General features: G+C 40.3%; 2 protein-coding genes across 4 annotated transcripts in view; one reads left to right on the top strand and one right to left on the bottom strand.

Annotated features, from left to right (window-relative positions):
* The window catches only part of ldlrad3 (low density lipoprotein receptor class A domain containing 3), a 107,446-nt gene extending 95,233 nt beyond the window's left edge, over nt 1-12,213 (top strand). For both annotated transcript variants that reach the window (XM_081608052.1, XM_008411524.2), the window contains 2 exons: nt 8,908-9,295; nt 10,440-12,213. In XM_081608052.1, the coding sequence (XP_081464178.1) occupies nt 8,908-9,295; nt 10,440-10,644 (593 nt within the window). In that variant the 3' untranslated portion in view covers nt 10,645-12,213. The remainder of the gene's footprint in view (nt 1-8,907; nt 9,296-10,439) is intronic.
* phrf1 (PHD and ring finger domains 1) overlaps nt 2,772-24,256 on the bottom strand; it is a 97,749-nt gene continuing 76,264 nt past the window's right edge. Inside the window, exon 18 of one of the 2 annotated variants that reach the window (XR_014087880.1) lies at nt 2,772-6,453. Coding sequence is in view for 1 of the 2 variants with exons in the window: in XM_017305288.2 (XP_017160777.1) it covers nt 6,421-6,453 (33 nt within the window). In the remaining variant the exon portion in view is untranslated. The remainder of the gene's footprint in view (nt 6,454-24,256) is intronic. The other variant, XM_017305288.2, reaches the window with a different exon arrangement.

Below are 24,256 nucleotides of genomic sequence, written 5' to 3'. Positions count from 1 at the left end.
TTTGGTTTTAAATTGATGTGTTTACTGGGTCAGACAGAACAGTTTCAGTTTTATTGTCCTTTTTATGTTTATTGAGACGCTTTAAGAGTTTGTTTTTCATCCTCTCAACCTCAAAACTACATTGTTGCTGGAGTCAGAAGAGAGCAAAGTCATTACTGCACCCCAAGTTTCTTTTAGTGGTTGGTTTCCACCCTGTTTTTTTGTTGTTTTTTTTATCAGCTTTCACAACATGAAACGGCTGAACTTTGGTTCATGATGAAAGAGGTGTTGGTGTTTGTTTGTTTGTTCCGCTGTTTTAAGCCATGTGACAATCTAAAAATGGCATGTCTGTGAATGTCAAGGTGTGTGTGTGTGTATTTTTGAGACTTCCTTTCTAATATTTATGCATGACCGTGGATGTACAGTATCTTACATCTGATGTACATAAACTATCCTGAAATCATGTGGATCTTTTTGTGGGTATTTTTCACACCTTAAATAGAATCCTGCGTTTCTCACACTCCTCCACCGACTGCAGACCCTGAGCTCACTCTAGTGTCTACCAAATTGTTTGCATAAAAATATGAGATTCCTGCCCCCTAGTGGCTCTCTCCCTTCCCTTATCCTAATGAAGAGCTACATCTTTAAAGATGCCAGATCTCAAATTAGTTAACTGCTTCTCATCTGCATTTATCATCAGATAGAAACGACCTTCTCCAGCACCAAGCTGCTGTATGCCAACAAAAATAACGGAACCTGGACTGCCAAAGTTGAATGTCTGAAATTGTATTCTTTTCCAGATGTGGATAAGTATAGAAAATGAAAATAGATTCCGAAAAACAAGTGCATTTCCAGACTTTAATCCCACTACCAGTACATTTCTATTAATCCATCCATCTGACCTGAGCGCTTTGCTCCATGTTTTCTCTTTCTACCCTGTCCTGTAAAACTGAATATTACCACTAGCAAAAAGAACAAAAAAGAAAAAAATGTGGTCATAAAAAGAACAGGGAGCTCCGGAAATCAGGCTCTGGAAAACTATGGAAATTTTACATAAAAAATTCAAAGGAAACTATCCACCACCAGTCCATCTACTCTGGGCTCCTTTAAAGCATGAATTTTGTGAATATGTGAATTGTACTCTGCACCTTTTCAGCCCCCTACTTTTTTCCTCAAATGGCTGAAAACACATCTCTCTTTTTTCTCTATTCAGAAGTGTGTTAAGTGTGGCATTTATCAAATGATGGCTCTTTCTTTCAGCCTCACTTTCTTTTCATTTTATTTTGCCTGTTCACCTTCAGGTGGGCCTAATCTGACAGCAGCTGATTAGCATTTTCTATGGCAGGTAGCCAAACGAGACAAAGGAGCTTGTTCCAATAACATAAAGGATCTTGTATTTCAGCAACCCAACGGCTAGTCTGCTGTTCATCTGCATCATCATTTGATTAACAACAGACAAAAGAAAGCTTCGTTCTTGTATTAATCACTGCATGCTCAATCGCCCATTGTGCGTCTGCAAAGGTCTTAGCTTTGCTTCAGTGGGAGTAAGTGGCTCTCTGATCTTGTGTGTGGCCTCTCTCAGCAGATTTCTGCTTTCCTAAAACTCCTGCCGGTGCATATTTTTGGTGATTTTGATATGAAAGCTTTCCGTCTTATTGCTGTGGGCTGTTTTAGATTATAATGTAAATCCCTTTGGCCTTTCGAGAATGTTTTTTTTTTTTTTTTTTTCAAAAAGAGAGTGGAGGATTTTAACATGCAGCCACACAAACAAATCAATGTTGTTGGATATTTATGAGTGCATCTTCAATCGGCTCCTTTCAACTGTATTCTAATTTTACTCGTATTCCCTTTATCATTATAATAGTGGGTGTTTATGTGTACAAAAAGCAGTGATCCCTCATAGCCATTCACAGTCTCCAGTATTAGTCTCCATGGCAGGCAAAGGAACTGCTGGGGTTTTGGAAAAAAGTCTGAGTCATTACAAAGACTCAGATGGTTACTTTCATTTCCCCTCTTAAAGAAAAAGAAGCATCTGTAGGGTCTGGGAAGGATGGCACACAGACATTCATGCAGAAACGAGTGTGTTCCTGTTACTGAGCAAAGCACACAGTGGGGGTCTGTATTACTCAGCCTCTTGTAGCAGGTTTTTGGAGCAGAAACTGTGAAGTTAAGTTTCAAGAAGCTGTGTGTAAGATATTTCAACTGGCACTATTCATTTGTGAATTTTTTTTCTCCTGGTCTCTGGTTTGTTAGTTTTATTTTTTCTGTATGTATGTTTTTACTGTGTTGCTGGGACTGCAGCATGTTAGCATATACAGTCGTTCGCTCTTGTGAACTTGTCCTAATTTTGTCAAGTTTCACCTTTAAAGGCTTGCTACAGCCTTGTACTGGTACTAGCACAATATTTACTGCTAGTGAATTGTACATGCAATTTAATATCAATACAACTTCATATTATGCATTCTCCCTTGGTTTCTCTGTGTGGTATGTATTGTTGGCACAGATGATTGACCTGGACCTGTCCAATCAGCAAATTTTGGTGCAACCCGGCTCCAGTTTCGAGTTGGGATCGGGTTTTAAATCTAAACTCTAACATGCAACAATTTGCCTACAATTCACTATTTGAAGCATCATTAAAATCAGACATTAAAAATGTTTCTAAGGGTCTTTTCAGTCTATGTTTTTATTGAAGAAAATGAAAACAAAAAGTTCTTTAAACATTCTTGAAAGAAAAAAAAAAAAACTACAATTATAACTGTATGACGTTGATAAAATTATAACATAAGCTTAATTTTACTATCAGGCTAAATTAAAATAACACAACACATTTTTTTAACAAGATAAGAACAAACAACCACTGCAAACACAAATGTTTTCTTCAAATATGCCATTTGACAGCTGTCTGGCGCCTGCTCAGCCTGACTCACCAAGAGCCCAGCGCCAAGCCTTCTTTCTAATAAAGTGACTGATCATGTCCTCGAAGTCTAGCCAACAGGCTTTCAATGGACAATATGGCAAGACTGTAAAGCCTGTCTTGAGACATAGTGGACCTCGGATTCTTTTTTTCAGTTTTGCTGAAAGCTCTCTCCCCACCAGCACCAGTCACAGGCAATGTACAAAATAAATGGAAGGCAATGCAGACTTCTCCAAAAAAGTTTTCCTGTTGCAATTTGCTAATTGCATATATCAGACCAGATTATTTCTACACGTTTGCAGTTAACAATAGTCACCGTACTCAGCAACTTTCTTGCTATATTTAGCAACATTTCAGATATATAAAAAAAATAAATGGTTTTGGCCAAAATCAGGCTTTTTAAAGATCGGCGATCAGCCACAAGCAGCAATCGGTGCATGTCTATTTACAAGGGATTGTATTGGTGAAATCACAAGGTAAAAGACAAAATCCACAAAACTACTGGAAAAGCTGTTTCTGATCACAGATAGTTAATTCCCCCATCCATATATTTGTTGTGTTTTAAAACGGCAAGGTACATGTAATCTCCAGGACAACTGAACAAAATGAAGAGGTGAATGCTGTGAAACAGAGAGTGAAGGAGGAGAGAAGAGAGCGAGAAAGCTGAGAAGAGGGTGTGGGAAACAACAGAGGAGAGACAAGAGGGGGACAAAATGCACTGGGAGCAGTGGAGTGGAGGCGAAAGAGGGTAGACGAGGGATGTGGGGAGATGGCACTCTGATGTAATTAAAGTGGCCTGTTTGAAAGGCTGCACCTCTCCCCCAAGCCTCCACATATGAAAGGTTTGGGAGTTTATGAATACCGTATGCAGAGAGATGGCGGTGTCACAGGGAGAACTGCAGCGTGAGGCTGTTAATAAGGAACCTAAGTGCATCTGTGCTGCTCCAATTACACGAAATGACTAGCTGGCAGATCAGAGGCACATGTATGCTTAAACGAGGATTTTCCCTCATCGCAAGTCCTTTAAGATTAGGCACCTGCTAATGTTTACTCCTAATCAGTCAAAAACAAAGCAATGTACAAATTCTTCTAATATTAGTTTGACATTGCCTCTAGGCCTCTAGTTTTTTAAGAGTAATGGGTAACACTTTATTTGAAAGGGGGTGAATAAGACTGACATGCCACTGTCATAAACATGACATAACACCTGTCATTAACATGAATAAGCCTTCATGAATATTTATGACTGTTGTCATAAAGCGTCATTCAGTAAATCATGGCACCTTTAATACTAAGTTGACATTATTCAAAATGTCTTTGTTATGACAACTTGAAGTTAACCAAGAAATAATTACTCTTTAAATTTTACCTTTAATAACATAAGGTTACCTAATTTTTAAAGTGGAATCAGTAATACTTTTATAACAAATTTATACCAGTAATGCTTTATTTGTAGTGAACTGCCAACTGCACACCAACAAGCAGAAGTCTGAATTTTGCCATGGACTCTGATCAACTAAAACACAATACTGTCGATCGGATCAGGACATCACTAGTTTAAACTTCTTATCTACTAGATTTTCCTATTTTGCCTCTTACTTTCAGGTACGTATTTCAACAAATATTTATGTGAAGTTTGCTGCTTTGTGACTAAGCAGTTATCATTTGCTTACATCAGAAGTATTTTGTGGATTTTATATACTTTCAGCTGGAAAAAAGTCAACATGGAGGCTTGCTTTTTTCCAAACAGCTGGGCCTTGTAAAATATTTGTTTTTATGTTGCAACACAGAGTTTGTTAAGAGAATGAGGAATGTGTTTATCTTTGACTGATTAACAGTCTTGCAGATTGTTTAAAACTAACTTAACAGTGTTTTTATGAGCCAAATGCCAAAGCTGGATGTTGAACTTCCCCTAAATGAATTATATCATATAGTACTAGAAACAGTTCCTAAAATCTACAAAGCAAAACATACAAGGAAAAAAACAAATTAAATATAATGTTATGCATTTACATAACCATGTCAGTTTTCTTTCCTTTTGGGTTTTAGCAGGATTTTATAAGTATTTTGCATGTAAAACTTGCAAATAAAATCCAGCAATTCCTGTAAAGTATTTCATTGTAGCAACTACATATCTGATCATCAAAAGTGATGGAATATTAGCATACCTCAGAAGAATATTGCACTCGAGTTATGTGCATTTTTTTCTCTTTTTTTTTTGCCCTGCTCATATTCTTTCATGTGCCCTGTACTCGGCATCTTTGATCAGTTTAGCCTTCCGAGACTTTGATGTGTGAAGTCATTCATTACTGTAATTCGATTTGGATATACCCGACAGCAAGGGTTTACAATTCGAATTGTTAAATACCAAGTTTGAGTGTGAGCTGAAAGGTCCTGGCAAGGGATTTGGTGTAGTTTAAGCTTAGAGTTCAAAGCAAAAACATTGAACAGGACATCCAAAGTACTGTAGGTGTAAGGAACCAAAAAAAATCAAAATACACTAAAGTTCTGAAACAAAAACTTTGAGCAAGTACATAAACTATAAATAGAGGGTGAAAGATTGAGAGAGAGAGAAGAAGTGAAACATGTTAAAACCATAAAAGCTGAAGGTACACTGTTCCAGGCAAAAGAAAGACAAAAACAGGTCAAATGAAAAAACAAGGTCACACAAACACATAGATGCAAGAGATTTTCAGCAAAAAATGAACAAAACAATTGTACAAATCTGGAAAAAGGAAAATACATTACGTTTTTTTTAGCAGCGCATATTTTGAGAAACAAAATGTTATTAACCTCACCTTTTTTTTTTTTTTTTTGCATATAATCCTTACAGCATTTCTTTTTCTGTTGCTAGAGCTAACATGGTAAAAGACAGATTCCAAAACTCAATCACAGACGTAGCAGGGGGCTGGAGACTCCTGGGATCCCCCTCTCCTCTGACAGAAAAGCGGGGCCTGCGCCTGTCTCCACCCTTTTTCCTTTCAGTCAGTGCGTCATTTGCGGCAGGCTTTCAGGGCTCCATCACAAATCTTTTCGAAGATGCTCCCATTGTTCGCATTACAGCATTACGAGATTCCTTTGTGTGCGTTTCTCTTTGCTCCCAGAGGACTTCGCTGAATGTTGAAAGCAGCATAGGTTGGCAGTGGTGGGATCTCTTTATTTTAGCTTTTTGTTTTGTGTTTTTTTTCTTCTGCTAGGTAATTATGTGAATAATTCCTCTTTGTTTTGGCCTTTCTCTGCTGGGAGTTCGGCGTGTGATTAATTGGTAGCTTGAAGGACCGACCAATTTTAAATCACAAGGGAGGGACCTGTGGGTCTTGTTTTATTGGCTGTTTTTTTCTTCCTTTGGTTGGGACAGCATGCGGGTGGAGCATCTGAATTAGATTAAATTTAATTAAGGCATGGGCCCCCTGACTGCAGTGGTACATTACAAAGGCTGTATGCCAGGATAGTTGTTGGTAGGTATTCAACAATGTGTGCGAACACAGTTACTCACACACTGAAGAAGCTCCCTGAGGCCTTCAAGGTCAGATAGACAGAGGAAAAAAGCACTGTGGTGTCTGAAAGGAAAGAAAAACACAGAAAAGCAAGATTTATCATTTGTAAGAGTGCTTGTTTTTCCGCATTGTACTCTCAGAAAAACATTGTGCAACATACATATTCCTTATTTATCAGGGTAAAAGAAATATCTAATTGAAATATAATATTTCTATCAAGACAGATCTCAGAATTGCATCAGGCTTTTAGTGGCAGTTTAATAGCATGTGTACATATTCACAAACAAATCACTGGTGATCTATTGAAATGACAAAAATCTGACATCTTTATTTTCTACTTTTCCATTTAGCAACCTTTATTACATGTCAGCGTAAGAATCCCACGATTGCTAAAATCTAATCTCACGATTAGATTTTATTTAATCAGCAAGAATTAGTAACCAATATTAAGAAGCAGCTTTAAAACTAATACATATTTTATAATGATTAACAAACCAAAGTAACATTAACAAAATAAAATGATTGCAATTCCAGTACAGGAATATGCTGTTGCCCAAATCAGAAAGGTGGAGTCTTAGCCAATCACAGCTCTCTTACACAGCAAAGTCCGATATGAGGATACTTATAAATCAGTGAGAGGAACTCAATCATTTGGAACATTTCTCCTAAAGTGATGAAGCTAGTTTTCTCAATCAAATGGAAGAACCGTGAAATACTTTTATCTGCTAGTTGTAACAGTTAAAGTAGGAAAAAATTAAAAGCTGATTTAATTGCTTATCGATATTTGACCCCAGTGTGGTTTACTTAAAATGATCTGCTTCTATATTATATTTTATCAATGCACACTAACATAAGCTTTACGTATTTTATTTTTAAAACTTCCAGCTCATTTTTACCTTGGTGCCAACAATTTGCTTTGGAAAATTAAACATCGGGTACGAAAAAAAAGTTGATTAAACATGTCCATTTCCATAAATCATGTGGATCGGTGTCTTTGGTTGTCCATGTGGAATGAAATGCATAAAGATAATAGCAGCTTGGTTTTGTATATATTTGCACTACATTAAAGGTTTTTTGGAAACTCCATGTGCATGATTTCAGCTCCAGTGCGTAAACAAACCGTATACTACCCTCAAAAGGCTTCAAAGTGACAAAGTGGATCAGAATGAGTCAAATTGGTCTGCTTTATTTTGTTTTCCCTGTTCTCGCTGCTCTTTAAATGTGGAACTGGTTCAAACTCCGTTTTATTTATAAGCCCGTAAGTGTATCCGTGCCTGGGATGATTCAAAAAGCTACAAGATGGCTTCCTTCTCACAATTTTCTTGCTATCAAATCCCTCCAGAAGGAAGTGTTTTTTAGACTACTGATTTAAACTTGAGATTTCCTGTAATGGTCATTTCCTGGCAAGTATACTGGGTAATATCCTCGACAGCCTGCTTGGTGGCTGGTAGACAGAGACTGGTTTATGTTTCAGGCGATGCACATGAACTTTTAAGTAGCACCACAGAAGCCTGGAAGACGAAGCTTAGAAAGCCTCCCTTAGAGTGTTTTTAAGCTTTTTTTATGTGACGTGCAGACGTTTGATGTTCGCAGTCCCCTGAGGCAGAAGTTTAATTTGAAGTGAAATGGCAACTGTAAAATACTTTTATGTAGCTCGTTCCTCATTAGCACATGCTTTCTGCAGCTCTGTAATAAATAAGATTCCTTCCCTTCGCTCTTCTTCTCTGCTTAATACAACAGTGGTGTCGGCTGATAAGCTGAAACACCATTTACACGAGCCCCATTCCAAGTGCCTGATTGAAATTCTCTCACTGTAATATCAGTCAGTGGAAATGTTTAAGTGCTATTCCCTCATCCTATCCAGGATAATAAGCTGCAGTGCTCTCTGGCTTTATAGTCGTCCCTCTCTTCCTTTAAGCTAGTAGTTTGGCTCGCTCTGAGTTTGTTCCTCCCAGCCCGAGCTCTCATTGTGGCCAATAAGTTTTCTGCACTTCCACGTGTTTTTCAGAGTCCTTATGTGACTGTGACAAACATGTTGGTGTGTGACAGCTGCTGGTGTTCTGCAGGCCGTCTCTCATCGTTGATGCGGAGCAAGTTGCATTCGATATCGGAGTGCTAGGGGTGGTTTTGTCCTCACAAAGACTCATTTACTTTCTGTCTTTGTTCTGGTTCCTTCATATTAGCCCTCAACAAGTCTCAGCAGTGATCCATGACTTGTCCTTTATGTCTCATGGAGCTCATTGGGCCTCACTTCTCATCTCCAAGAGGGGCTTTTGTTATTGAATCACACAGAATATATTTCAAAATGATTGTGAAAACAATTTACTGCTTTGTATTCACGGCTGTCTCCTTCGCTCCTGTCTCTGTTCCCCCCGGCTTTCTTCATCTTCACGGCTCATCTTCCTGTTTCCTCAGCCTCTGTGTCTAAATCCTTCCTTCCTACCCTACAGCATCCCTGTTTATATCAGGGAACACACCCTATCATCTGTTTTCTCTTGTCCTTTTTCTTCCACACAGAAGCTCCTGGCTTTGTGACACTGGACCATAGTCTCCGCTATTACCCCAGCATCACATACGGCGTCATCGGCAGCGCCATCATCTTCGTCCTGGTGGTGGCCCTGTTGGCCTTGGTGCTTCATCACCAGAGGAAACGGAGCGTCCTGTTGCCCAGGAGTGTAAGGGGGAGCACACATCACCACCAGCCCCTCCTGCTGTCCCGACTGGTCATCCTGGACCGGGGTCACGCTAATGCCAGAGGTCTGGGTCTCAGCCCCGGCTCCAGCAGTGCTGCGGGCCAGTACACTGCAGCTCCTCAAGCTTTGCATCTGCTGTCCGGGGCCATGTATCCCTCCTCAGTGTCCTTAGACTCGCCTCCCTCATACTCTGAATCGGTTCTGGATGTCAGGTAAATGAACATTCTTGGCATTTTGCACTTTAAAATCTGCTTAACCCTCCTGTTGTCCTCATTTTCTGTGTATAGGGAAAACACATACAAATCTCAGTCATTTTGACCCGAGGACAACAGGAGAGTTTTAAGTAAAATACAACAGACAGCTCGCCTGTTGTAAAATACAACAACTAGCCTATTATGAAGTTTGACTACATAAGCCAAATAAACAGACTTATATAGCCTGTCTCTGTTCCCCCCGGCTCTTCATCTCCGCAGCTCATCTTCCTGTTGCCTCTGTGTCTAAATCTTTTCTGCCTTCCCCTCGAATAAACAGGCTTATAATAGCCCTCTTATTTGAGGGCTAATATTTGAGCAATAAGAAAAAGTTTTACAAGACTAAGGTTTCTTAAAATATTTTCGACATATATTTTTTTTTAACTTATTTCTTCTTTTGTATAAAAAAAAAAGCACCTCTTGTTTAATTTGCATGGTGATTTGACAAAGTTTTCACACCCGTTAAAGTTTTATTACATACTTTATAACCACAAATGATAATACTTTTTATTGGGATTTTGTCTACAGACTAACACAAAGTATTGTATAAAGTATTGTGAGGCCCCCTCACTGTCCACTTTTACAGCTCGTCTTAAAACCCATCTATTTTACTTGGCTTTCAACTCCAGCAGGATCTAGTTTTAAATTATATGTTTGTTTATAAACTGTAAGAGTTTTTATTTTATTTTTATATTGTTATGTTGTGTTTTAATGTACAGCACTTTGTATCAGCTGTGCTTTATAAATAAAGTTGGTATGGTATGGTATGGTATAATTGTGAAGTGGAACAAAGGATGAGGAAGGTTCTCAAAATCCTTCGCAAGAAAATGTAACAATGTAATTATCATTTAAAAAAATATATGAAAATAAAAACAGATAGTGTGTGTATTTGTACTGACACAAAATATGCTCTCAATTGACCGCACAACCTAAATGACACTTTTTTCATTTAGGTAATTGAAATAGATTTCGAAAACCATGTGTCATTTTTCTTTCACTTCCCATTTACGTATATGGTACTTTTTATTTGTTACGTATGAAAACTTTTACAAGGCACTCTGTGTAATTGCTCTGTGAAGTCTCAATGTGCTTTGTTTCTCCCTAGTCGGCCCCCTTGGTTTGACCTCCCCCCTCCACCTTACGTCAAAGACAGCGAACTTTCTTCAGAGGGAAATCTTCCTCAGTACGACAATCTGCAATATGGTCTGAGCCATCGCACATCGCCGGGCTCTGCATCCCCACCTCCCAGGATGCTTCCCCTGGACTCGCAGACAGGTCCCAGTCCTACGGAGGAGTCAGACCAGCTGTAGCCCCCTGTCATGTAGACTGATCGGACTTTGGACAGTAAAACAGCTGGACTCACTAATCCAGCCATATAGAGCTGTCAAAGACTAAAGGACAGTCCTAAATAAAGACCTTTGGAAAAGATTCAGGAGAGTTAATCAACTGCAAAAGGGTCCAAAACTGGCTGCCTTCACTTCAGCCTGCTGAAGCTCCAGCATTTCTCCTGTAGACTGAACCTGTGTGCTGGTTCCCTCTGCTGGCATGATAGGTTAATTACATTTCAAAGTGTTCAGTTGGTGTTAATTCAGTTCCTTGAAGACATTTTATCTATTATACTTACCAGTGAATATACTGAAGACTACAAAGAAGAAATCAACTGCTTATCTTTGTTGTGGTACACTTCTGATTTAGCGTAGGATGAGTTTTGCTATATTTTAAAATACTCCACAATGTGCCTATTTGCATTTAAAATATAATTAAATTAGATTTAGCTTAAATTCCCAGTTCATCAAATGAACCATCATATGAGACATACAGACACAATACCTTGCTGCTTGTTTGAAACAATTTTAAACAGATCAGCTTAGGCTCCTTTTTACTCATTAAATGTTTCCTTTGTGTCTCATCTTGCCATTTAGTTAAATACCAATAACAATATATAATAGGACCACCTATGTTTTAGGAGACGATGTTTGTACTTGATGTTCTAAAATCATTCCTCTAAGCAGAAGAACCGAGACGTTTGGATCCTGTAAGACCAACAGGGTTCAATCTGCTTTATATTCCATAAGAATGCAAAGGGGGGAATGTGGTTTGACAAAATATGTTATTACTTATTTGATTTTCTAAAAGAAAATTACATGAACTTTTAAAATATAAAAAAGTTCTGTATTTTTTTTCTCAATGATTTAGATATAATTTGTCACATCCCAGCTTGAGTTGAACATTTTAGCCATCGGTACAATATATATATATATATATTTTTTTTTTTTCCCTTCTATTTGAAGGATGGAACAAGTAATAACACAAACAGCCATTAGATTCTATACTACTTTTTTTCTTTACTACTTTTTTTCTGGAGCAACAGCTGGGTGTGAGGTAGAAAAGGCATTAGACTGAAATGCACATGTAAAGAAATTGTGCACAAAAGACAAAACAAATCAATCTATTTAAAAGAGAACACTACTTAGAATGTTAAGTAAAATATGATTGTGTTGTAAGGTCTTCTAGGTCTCATTTGTACCTTCCTTTTCTTTTAGATAACGCAATTAATTCTGGTACAAAAGCAAATTAAACCAAATATATGAATACTAAAAGTTTACCAATAAAAGAAACATATGTGTCTGTAATTTTATCACCAAAATGACTGCAAATGTTTGATTGGGTGAAACTGGACATGAGTCTCAGGTCGGATTCCCACCAGTGTTGATCTCGGTTTTGATTTGAGGGTTTGTTGTGATCAAGTCCTTCTTCATTTCTAATTTTTGGTCCTAACTTTATCTATCCACACAAATCCCACATCTGTGAAGTTTTCTTTCATGATTTCTTCGTTCTATGTAGTGTGTACATTCGAAGTAAAACAAATTTCCGATTCATATCCTGAGTTTATATTTCTTTTTTTCCTACTGTCAAAATAAATGTCTTATTGGTTGTTGGTCAGGCTTTTCTCTTGACCATTTGCTTAGAAGCATGTACTTAAGACACTAAATAATCCATAAACAGCGTGATAAAGCTCTAGATACTGTTGAACATTTGTTTGAAAAACCATCTCTGAATGTAAAGATTTCCGTTGATGTCGAGGTTTCCTGTTCTCCTGGAGTTAACTCAGAAGATAGCGTTGGCTCGGATCTGCTAGATGTAGGGAGGACATCTGCAGGACCAGGACAAGCGGAGAACTTCTTCAAGTTCTCCAATGAACTCCAGAACAGCTGGGTGAACGCTGCGTTCCAGAGCATCCTAAACCTGAGCGTCACTGCCACTGCCATTCCTGCCACAGTCTGAAATCTCCATTGAAATGATCCAGTAGGCAGAGGTGGACCCTAGAGGCGGGTCCAGCGGACGGCGCCGGTGCAGGGGGCAAAGAGCACTGGGGTTAGCACTGGGAAGCAGAGCCTCGGACAAAATACAGGGAGGCGGAGGAGCAGAGGGAGACTCTCTCTTTCTAGACAGACAGACGGACGGACGGATAGAATCTACAACTAGACACATATGGAGGACCAAAACCTAGATAATAAGAAATAAAAAATAAATATGTAAACCAAAGAATAAATACATATCCGACATATATAAAAAAAATAACAAATATATAAAATATAAATAAAAAAAAAAAAATTCCCTTCTCACCCTCCGCAAGTGGTTTCTTACATCCTCTGAGCTCGGGTCCTCTACCACAGGCCTGGGAGCTTCAGGGTTCTGCGCTGTATCTTGCATGTGCCTAGAACTGCCCATTTCTGGACTGAGATGTCTGATGTTGTTCCTGGGATCTGTTTGAGCCACTGCTCCAGTTTGGGGGTGACTGCCCCGAGGGCCCCGATGACCACAGGCACCACTGTGGTCTTCACCTTCCAGGTCTTTTCCAGTTCCTCCCTGAGTATACCTCCCTGGTATTTCTCCAGTTTCTTGTGCTCCTTTTTCCTGATGTTGTAATCACTTGGTATTGCTACATCCACCACAAAGGCTTTCCTCTGTTCTTTATCTACCACCACAACAGATGTACAGATGTCCCTGTACACTATGCCCGCCACTTGGTTCGTTCCATGTACGCTTTCCCTGCCAGCATCTTGCACCCTGCTGTTATATGCTGGACTGTCTCAGGGGCCTCCTTGCACAACCTACACCTTGGGTCTTGTCTGGTGTGGTAGATCTGAGCCTCTATTGCTCTGGTGTTTAGGGGCTGTTCCTGTGCAGCCAGGATGAGAGCCTCTGTGCTGTCCTTGAGTCCAGCTTTTTCCAGCCATTGGTAGGATTTCCTGATATCAGCCACTTCAGTTATTTGTCGGTGGTACATCCCATGTAGGGGCTTGTCCTCCCATGACGGTACCTCCAGCACCTCGTCCTCTGTTCCCCATTGCCTGAGACATTCACTGAGCACATCATCCTTTGAGGCTTTGTCCTTGATGTATTTATGTATCTTGGATGTTTCATCATGGACAGTGGCTCTCACACTCACTAGTCCTCTGCCTCCTTCCTTACGGCTTGTATACAGTGTCAGGGTGCTGGATTTGGGGTGGAACCCTCCATGCATGGTTAGTAGCTTCCGAGTCTTAACATCTGTGGTGTTTATCTCCTCCTTCGGCCAACTAGCTATTACTGGAGGGTCTCTAATTACTGGTAAGGCGTAGCTGTTTATTGCACCAACGTTGTTCTCTTGTGTGGATCAGTGAGTCGATGTCTCGCTCTTAGCATACATCCATGTAGAGGATGATAGAGGAGGTGACTGATTGTGGCCCCATTCTTGAGTCGGTATCCAAGCACATATCTTGATCCTCTAACCGTCTGACTCAGCCATGATTCTCTCTCTCATCAGTTTTGACGCTACATCTCCATCAGTTGCCATTTGCGGATGTTCTGACTAGGACTTGAGTAGTAGCATTCCAACAGAATTCCAACATTCCATGTTTTCATCTCTCGCCCATTTCCGTCTTGTTCCAGTAGCCCACTTTTCATCAGGGTGCTCTGGTTCCCCAGCACCCTTGTTTGACCGGGCGACGTCTGAGCCGGCATGTCAGACGTCGCCCGTCTGACATGCCATATATGTAGCCTATGAGGTAGGCTACATATATTTATATATATATAGCTCCAAGGGTCTTGCCTAAGGACCCACACTGACAGCGCAATATCACCGTTGTAACTTTTTGCCCAGCCCCACCCAGCCTGGCCTCGAACCTGGGTAGAAGACTGGTGACTTACCCATTGAGCTATACAGTCAGCTATTTGGTACTATTTGGTATATATATGACGTATATTAAGATATTTACAAAGAACAGGTAATTAGTAAACGTTTGTCGTTTGTTGAATGTTCAGAAATTACAGCGGCTGTGATGAGCCAAGACAAAGACAAATAAAGGTAGAACAACCTGAACAGGTGATCAACTCTAAACCACTCGCACATTTTTACTCTCCGTCTCTCTGTCATTTAAGCACACCCGTTGCCATGGCAACCTTCTGCGCCCCACAAGCCGACCAGAGATTATGTTAAAAATGTTCCGTCCGTTACGATATCAGGTTTTCAGGCTAGATATTTATTTTGTGATTATTAATAAGCCTCTCATGAACACAGCGGTGGTTGATTAGTTAATTTTAAACTCCTGCTGTGGTCGTTATGGAACCGAAACGCACAGAATTGCGCAACACCTTGTTGAAACAATAATCACTGAGATTATTATTGTTGATGAATCATTAATTTGAACACGTTTTGTTGATTTTTTTTTGTTTTTTAATAAAGTTATGAACATTTTGATAAGGACCCAGAGGAGGACGTTTTGGTCTCAACGCCCTGGCGCCGTTCAGTTTGTCACCTCATGCTGACAAGTCGATCTCAGGATCGACTCAAAACCCTCAGCGATCGACGTGTTGCAGCACCAGTTCAGAAACAATATGAAATGGGAAAAAAGTAATTTAATAACTGATTAAGTCGCGTTTTAGATTGGTCTTGAAAAACTAATCAGTCACGGCTAATTAGTGGGTGCACTCTAATTACACAGTGAATTTTTTACAGCAGACAGCCGCTCCCCTCTCTTGCAGGTACTGCGTAACCCCGCCAAATCTTTTAGGGGTACGCAGTACCCTGCCGTACCCCCTTACTTTCACCCCTGATTATATTATATTATATATATAGCCTGCAGATTTGTTCTGGTACAGATAATTTTACTTCAATTCAACAATTTAATTACTCAAAAACGTGTTAGATTCTAACTACTGAGTTGAAGTTTAGACACAAGCAGAGTTTATCAACTTATATTTTGTTAATAATCAAATGAAATTTCAAAACATCTGCACAACCTGCACTTCATAAGCAGATCAACAACATGTGCATTTCACAGAATTAGCTTATCCAAACCAGTGGCGCAACTACACATTATTCAGGTGGATACGAAAACATAGATCGGCGCCCCCCTTCCCCCCGAGGGAAGGAACGTCAGGGTGAAGGAGCGACGCTCACTCAACACCCCCCCCGCCCCCCCTCCACCACCACCCCACCCGAGGCGACGATACGTGAAAGGTAAAACTCGCTACATTTACCTCGTTATGTGCGCGAGGTAAGGCGCGCTGAAGTGTATGGGAGAACATTGGCGTGCCGCCCCCTCCAGACGGGGTTTTGGCGCCCCCTCTGGTGCTGCGCCCCTATGCGTTGCATACCCTGCATACCCACTTTTTGCGCCACTGATCCAAACACATCTGACATCTACAAGCTCAAATTGAGCAAATTCAGATACACATTATTAATAGAGATGTAGTTTCAAAGCTTTTTGTGTGCACAATAAAAGCTTTGTAGGTGCAATGAAATCCCCTCAGAAAAGACTCCATACTCACCAGCAACTTTACTGTTTCCTCCAGGTCAGGGAGAGAGAAATGAAGTACTTTGTGACTAAAGCAGTTAAACATTACTGAAATGGTAGAAAAATAAATTATTCAGTGTAATTATGGAGCATGTAAAATGGGATGTCTGGTGAAACTAAATATTAATTCAATAGAAAGCAAATTATATTAAAAAGTCATGTTTTTTTACTATAGACTGGTGTGGGTGGCTTAACCAAGGGCATGCAGTTCCGAAACTTTCCAATAGATGTCACTAGGTCACCATTCAGGACAAAGTTCAGTAAAGCAGGATGTCAAAGGGACGCCTGTCTTGGACGTTTTTGGATGTTTAGCACATTTGTTTTTGAACATTTTATCCATTGTTTGCTTTGCTTTTAAAGGGACAGTATCTATGAAGCTGTTTTTTTTAACCATTTGACTTTAAATTTGTCTTCTGATGTATAACAGTGAGGGTAAACATCTACTTCATGTGTCTCACATTCAGTTTAGAATCAAACAGCATTTAACAGCCGCCTCAAATTTGCATCGTAATGATCCCCTTATAACCTTCCATCTCCTTTTGCCATTCCCACCCTAATATCCGCATCACATTATGACACATCAGATAACATGATACCATCTTTGACTTCCCTGCCTGTTCCCTTTGCTTGGGTTTCCCGTCACTTTATCTGAACATCACTTTATTCGAACCCTTTATTCCAGCCTGCTCGTTCTTTCCCCCCCTTCATCCAAGCACATAACTCATTTTCATTCCCTTTACACCCCCCTCTCCATTTTCTAAAATTAACCAGTCTTCTCTGGACCCGGCACTCTTCTTTACCTCATCTTAAACTTTGATGCTGGAGGCCCATGTTTGCTTAGACTGAGCCCTTAACTACACAGACTTTAATTAAAAGCCTGCACACTTCTTACTCTGCCTGTTGCACACTTTTTCTTTATGGCAGCTGGTGCACAAGCAGGATGGGAATCCTGCTTGTGCACCAAGTAGACCAATTTTCTATTGGTCTACTTTGCAGACCAATAGGCTGCAAAGTATAACCTATTGGTCAGTCATGCTTCATGAATGTTATGTTAGTGAAAGGAGTACTAATGTATAACAGAAGCAATGATAAACCAAGATAAGGTGAGAATCACCAAGATAAGAACTATTTATATCCTTCAAACTGCAGTAGGTTTTTTTTTTTTTGATGTATTTGTTAAAACTGTCACTAGCCATGACATAATGTGAAATAGATCATTTGTAAAAACTGACCTCTTCTGCCTTTTCCCTTTGGTCCTTCTGTCATCTGCAGAAATATACCACTTAGACAGACAACCAGTCAGAGCCAGAAGGAGTAAATGAGATAATATAAAAGGTACAATAAATTGGTTGCAAAAGTGTGCACATTGATAATTAAATTGTTCTCCTTTCGGTTTGCTTCCAGCATTCAGTCTTTTTGGCTTCCCACCTGCCATCAATTATAGTCCTGGCAATAAGGCTCAACTTTCCTAATTGTACTTTCCTGACATTTGCTCATTTTCACCTTTTGTCTTAAAGACACAGTTTTCAGATTGCATAGCAATGATTGAAATGATTTGGTTGTACAAATGGTATCAGATATCAGTTGGAAAAATGATACCAAAAATCCACTCCACTATTTAAGCACCATAAAGACAGTCATACATACTGTAATTAGAGAAGCTAATAAGCAACAATGGTGTTACAGTACGTTTATTGAAGCAGATGTATGATGATGTCTGGAACTTCAACTCCATGGCCATAAGTAAACTGCAGCAGGTCCTGAAAGTTATTTATTTGCTTACTCAGGTGGGTCAATACGAGTCTCTCCTAGACGGTCATAATGTAGTAAGTCTGGGGGACAGGTTTAAAGGAGTTGAAGACCGATGCACAAGCAATCTAAGGTACTGGATCAAGACAGATCAAGATGTATTCTACAGAACTGGAGCCTTCTGTTGGGTCAGGCTAAGGTTGAAAAGGTGCTGCAGAATGCCACATAGCTGGTGCACAGTTCTTCAGGACTGTGGGGCTGACACCATCCAGACTTTATAGTCTAAACCTGACCTACTGACCATAATTCAAAGGTAAATTTGAAAACTATAGATCACTAAAACACCACCATTCCGACATTAGAGGATAATGCATCTTTAGGTATGCCTGAGGTTTTTAACCATGGTACATGAAGTTATGAATATTTCTAGATGCTAGTTAGTTTTGATTCCAAACCATTTGGTGACTTCTAGAAAATTGAAGATCAAGGCAAATTGTATTTGGTAGCATATAAGTGCCCTAAAGTACGCATTCAAATCAACAAACCAATGACTTCATTAGAGGAAGCTTAAAGCACAAGAACTGATGGCCAGAGTCCATAGCTAAATTCTGCAGAAAGTGTTTGGGGCCACCTGAAAAGGAACTGTGGACAAGAGATGACCTCACAAACTCATGGATGTGGAGAACAAATATTACAGTCAAGATGCTGGATGCTGAACAGTTCCCTTCCTAGGCTGAAAGCTAAATCAGAAGGGGTTCCACAAAGCACTATAGTTTAAGAGTCAGCAAACTTACTGCACTTTTCTCTTTCTTTTAACAGACGTGTTTGCTGTCAGATAAATTTTTTACAGGATGAATGTTCAACTACATGTTGAAAACAAATTGAAATTATTTATTGTGGTTCTGAAAACATTTGAGAGCCACTTTATAAAATAAATTATAAATATGAATGTTGTTAACAGTCTGCGTGGCCATATTCCAAAAAGATACAGTAAGGAGACAAGTTTTTTGTCTCTTGAGAGGCTTCTGTTTTCCATCGTCAATGTCTTTAGCCTTCAGATGTGGTGCAAGTTTGATAAAGCTGCCCGATGCCCCATTGGGTTCTTGAAATGACTGTGAAATACATTTTTTCCACGGGTTTTCTATTAAGAAAAAGTAACTAAACTCAGTAAAGGCTGAAAATACGTATAGTTCTGGGCACATGACTGTTCTCCATTCACTTTGCTTCTACTCACTCAGCTCTTTCAAGGCCCCTCACACATACATATACCAACACACACTCTAACTAGGCTCCAGTGAGCTGGAGATAAGACCCAGGGTTTTCACATGTAAATTGTGTGAGGATGGAGAGGAAGGAGGGTGCATTGTAAGCATGGAGCAGCTCTAAGCGGCTCCGAGGAGCTCTGCTGAGGGTTTGGCCAGTACGACCCTTATCAGATGAAGAGCAGGCCTCCGAGGGAAGGAGGGGGTCGGCGAGGGACGAGGGCCGGGTAGAGTTGAGGGGGCCAACAGGAGAATAGAACAGCTGGCGGAGTCACGCGTGCAACCCCAAAAACACACAGAGCCCAGACATGCTGAGCACGGTGGGAATCTCCTCGACTAAGAGATTCACGAAATACGGCCTCTTGTGTTATTATCAGCCGCCAGCCAGCAGGGCTGAGCACATAATCACACACAGCAGTGGCAGGAAGAGATGGACGTTTCACACAATCACAGTTACACACGCTCACAACAACACAAATGAAATTTCAGATTTCATGCATGGTTTTCACATAATTGTGGCTAACACGTGGAAAAAGGAGAACCATGGTTACCTTGGGGCACTAGATAAGTTACATCAACTTTCAGAAACGCACTATAAGCATCTACTTCCTCCACCTGCTTTCAAATTCTTTTTTTAATCTTTAAGCAGAAATTCAAGAATGAAACATCCACTTTTAACCTGTTAATCTGTGAATTTAAGATTGTTTTTGTTCCTACAAATATGTCACTCTAATTTATCAGCTTGCTATAGTAATTGTAAGTTAACATAAAACATATGTACTTTTAACCTGATATCTGGTGGGGTATTTTTTTACACTAACAATGAAGCACCGCTGTGGAATGAAGTATGGATTTCCACCACTGTAGTAAGCAAAATCCAAGCTTTTTAACACAGACTACATTTGGGTAGATGACATCTCAAGAAGCAAGAATGGAGATGTTCAGATGGCATAAATACAGATGATAAGTACATTTTATTGGACTTCAACATAAGTTCTGAAGATTTTTAGTTGCAAGAAATTTGACCTTTATTTGCATGAGTTCTGACTTGTTTTCTCTCTCTCTCTGTATGCATATATATATAGAGAGAGAGAGAGAGAGAGAGAGAGAGAGAGAGAATTAGATGAACAGACAAATACAACAACCAGTTGTATTTGTCTGTATAACATTCCATCAAAATGATCATGTCAGTAGATCAAGGGAATTATAATTTCCTTATATACATGTATGTATGCATATATATGCATAAGTCAGAGCAGCATTAGCAGCTGTAACAGTAACACTTCCCTGGCTAAGAATAGGCCAGGGTGTTGGCTCTTGTCCTCTCCATTCAGGCCAGTGTTAAACACACAAACTAGAATGCTAATGGGTAATCCCTGAGGACCAGCCACCTTTGTTCCAGCCTTAAGAGGATGTCTCTCTCTGGGCACTGGGTGACAGCCACCAGCCTGCCTGCTTTGGACAGACAGCATGCTGCTAGACACTGATCCCCGGGCCTCCATAGGGATGCCAGCAGGTTGCCAGTTCATGATAGGGATGATGGGCTGACGATTGACGTCTGGGCTGATTTTCTCTTTATGTCTTCTTCTAATTTTGATGGAGCAGGAGGAGGTTTGGTATCTTTCTTAGAGGGGAAAAAATGTGAAAGGCTGACATTGGAGAGTTTTGTCATGCAGCAGGTGGTTGGTATGGGTCAGCAAAGGGCTCCAGATAGTATAATGGACCAAAGCAGGAATGGGCAGAGGTTTCTACATTTGCAGCATGACCTGCAGCTTTTTCCAGTGACCTTAACAATAAGCAAAAGAAAACCAAACAAGATTTTTTTTAAAAATGGATTACAAAATAAAGGAGTTGCAAATGCTTATTTTGCTGGCAACTGAAAGGGGCACACTTGACACTAAAATGTATTAGTGCAGTCGCCTCTTAAGTACCAAGACGTTCCCAAATAAAACCATGTCAGAAAAAGGAGAAGGGGGCGTTTTCATGCAAATTGATGAAATGTCAGAGCAGCATTAGCTCTGACACTTCCTAGAGTTATGTGAACCTTTCTCTGTTTCTCTATGGTTAGGACATTCCACACTGCAAGGTGGACAGTGGGAGAAGGAAGTGACACGGGCTTTCATTGATTTCCTGAGATGACATTCCAGAGTGCAAGGTGCAGTAAAAAGGCCAGAGAAGGAGCTGATTCTCCTGGGTTTACCATTAAAAAGCAACAGCATATCTTTATAATTGTGATAAAAGAAACACCTCAGGTGACGAGAATTCGGGAGACCATAGTTAGCTTTCAGGATTGATGACAACATCATCTGCCACATGTGTGGCATCACATGTTCTTGGGAAGAGAAAAGCCTTGTGATAAATAATTTTAAAGAATTTATCCAGCACTGGTCCTATACTGTCCATGATGAAATATTGTGACTTCCTCCCAACTCTGCACCCTCATCTGTCTTTCTCACCCCCAGAGAACTGGGCTCGCCATACAGCAGCACCCACTTCTTTTACACACATCGTTTCATTAGTAGGGCAGCAGGCAGTGCAACACGCAAGTATCCATTCACTTCTACGATAAAACATCTCCCATATTGCATATTTGGATGTAATTGCTAGATGTGTTCAAGTCCTTAAGTCTATATTAAAGTGGAACTATGTGAACGGCTACTTCATTGTCGTTTTTTTCGTATCCTTAGCAGGTATGAGGATGTGGTAAATAATACCAACCAGAAGTAATTAATAACAAATCACCTCAGGCTCCTTCACTACTATTTTTTATTTGTTGGACCCCTTTTACCTGATGTAACTGTCAGAAACACAGGAGAATACAAGCTTTGGCAATTTAAAGGGGCGGTATTATTTGTTTTCAACGCACATTGTGTCGTTTTATAGCATAATCAAGAAGCTGTGCTAATCGCAGTTAATATAAAAATGCTAGATATAGCAAATATCACTTAAAATAAAGTTTTACTTGCCAATTTAACTTTTTAATAAGCAGATTGGGCATCTCTCTCTTTAAAAACTTATCCTTTTTACTCTGTGTTGCACGTTGGTCAAATATAACCAGAGGAAATACAACATACTATTTTCAAACAACCACATTTTAGCAACAAGTATAACTTACCACTTTATAGTCCTGCACCACTAGGGCTATTAAGATATGTGAATATCTCGTTTAGTGTAAAGGTGTTTTGGTGTTTTGGACAGCTCCTTTTTCTGTTATATCACTAACTGCTTGCAAAAATGTTGTCTTAAAAACTATTTATTCAAACAAAATGCAAACCAACTTCAATGTGGCTCCCATCATTCTTTGAATGATTTTCACCGCTTTTACCCCTAACCTGAGCCTTGAGGCCCACCCCACGCCTTGCACGTTCCTCTCAAAAAGGCAGCACGACACTGGGCCCCTCTATACGGATCTACCCTGTGGGTCCCTCCCCGCTCAGCTCATACATGCCCCCTAGTTCCATCCATCATATCTGCCCCCCCCACCGTTCATCATGCTTCCACAAAGACAGCTAAACCAAAGAATAGAGAAGGCAGGAAAAAAAAGGGGAGAAGAATACAGCCGCTACCATGCAGAACAGTGCTGGCCACAAGGATCACCTTTTGTTCTCAGCCATGCCGGTCTTTGCCTGGTTTCTTCTGCTAACACACCCTTTTCTGCAAGGGAACAACAGCCTTGAGGCCAGGGGGATGGAACTGGGGTGTGGTACTATCCAAAGCAGTATAGTTAAGGCCCCCTAGATGGCCCCTTGGTCACCAGCAGACCTTGTGTGTTGAGCTGTCAAACTGGGCCACCCTGTCCCTCCCCTTACGTCCAGCGGAACTCCCTCTGCAGGGCAGTAAGAGCCCTGAACTGGTGACTTAGGGTGCAAGGCTCACAATGCTCTACTAACCTGACCACTGAGACTCTGTGAAGTGGAACCATATTACTCAGGAGTGAAGCAGGACCGAGAGCACATCTGCATTGGAAAGATGCATAAAACAAGGGATTTATTTAAGCTGACTTTAAGGACAATTGAATTTCGAGTTTTGTAACCATAGAAGCTTTCCTTGCACTCAGAACCCCTGAAATTTTTTTACATTTTCTGACGTTACAAACATAAACATGTATTTTTTTGGGATGTTATCTTGTGTTTTTATTCAGGCCCTTCTACAGTGTTAGGTTATAAAACTAATTCCAACCTTGGGATAACTTATGGAACACCGTTAAATCTTTTATTAATGAAAAAAATAGCACGGTACATCCACCTAATTTAGTAACCCAGGCAAAGAAAGAATTTAGAAAACTTACAGAAAAGATGCTCATAGTAATTCTGGAAGAGTTGCAGCGATCCATAGCTCAGGTGGGAGAATCTGTTAACAATGCAGCTAATTGTGATGCACTTCACTTTATGGAAGAAAATTTTTAAAAGTAACTTTTGGGGGGGAGGGGTCGGGGGGGGGGACAACAAGATCAATTCTTGCAGACAACAAACAGAAAATTAGACATAGTTACCCAAACACAAACAAGAGCGGACCTCCAGCTAGCAGCACCCTAAAGGAACCGTGACTGACCATGCTTCAGCTCCTTTCACTGCTGGGACAATAGTGTGCTGAGGCTGCATAAAGCCAGTTCAGTATGTGGTTCTACTTTTACTTTTATGTGTGTGAGAGAGCGTGTCTGTTTCAGACCCGAGCCTCGTCATCAAGTGCACAGATTGTGATTTTCCCAGGTGATCTGCACCATACGGAGCGCTGCAACTTCAAGCTCATTAAAGGCGATTCTGAGCCATTAGAAAGCATTCAGCAGGGGTGTGCATTCCCCCAGACTGCTCTGTCAGGGCACAGAGCCATACCCAAAGGCCCCAGGGTGGAGACCTACTCTTAATGGGCCAAGGGAACACACCAGAAGGAGCTGATCCCTTTTCTTCAGACATCACTGGTTGCTGCATTGATGGATAGGAAGGTGGGGCGGGTGGTGCTGAGTTTAGCGATATTTGGGATAACAGCTTGTTGCGTTCCCTTACTGGGGGAATTCAAAGCTGCTGAACACAAACAAATGTCTTATTTGATTATTTAGTTTATGTAACTTC

Source organism: Poecilia reticulata, chromosome 6 (genome assembly GCF_904066995.2).
Source record: "Poecilia reticulata chromosome 6, P_reticulata-male-v2, whole genome shotgun sequence".
Classification (NCBI taxonomy): Eukaryota; Metazoa; Chordata; class Actinopteri; order Cyprinodontiformes; family Poeciliidae; genus Poecilia; species Poecilia reticulata.
Note: the sequence above shows the minus strand (reverse complement) of the source record. Positions and strands in the feature narration are given on the sequence as shown.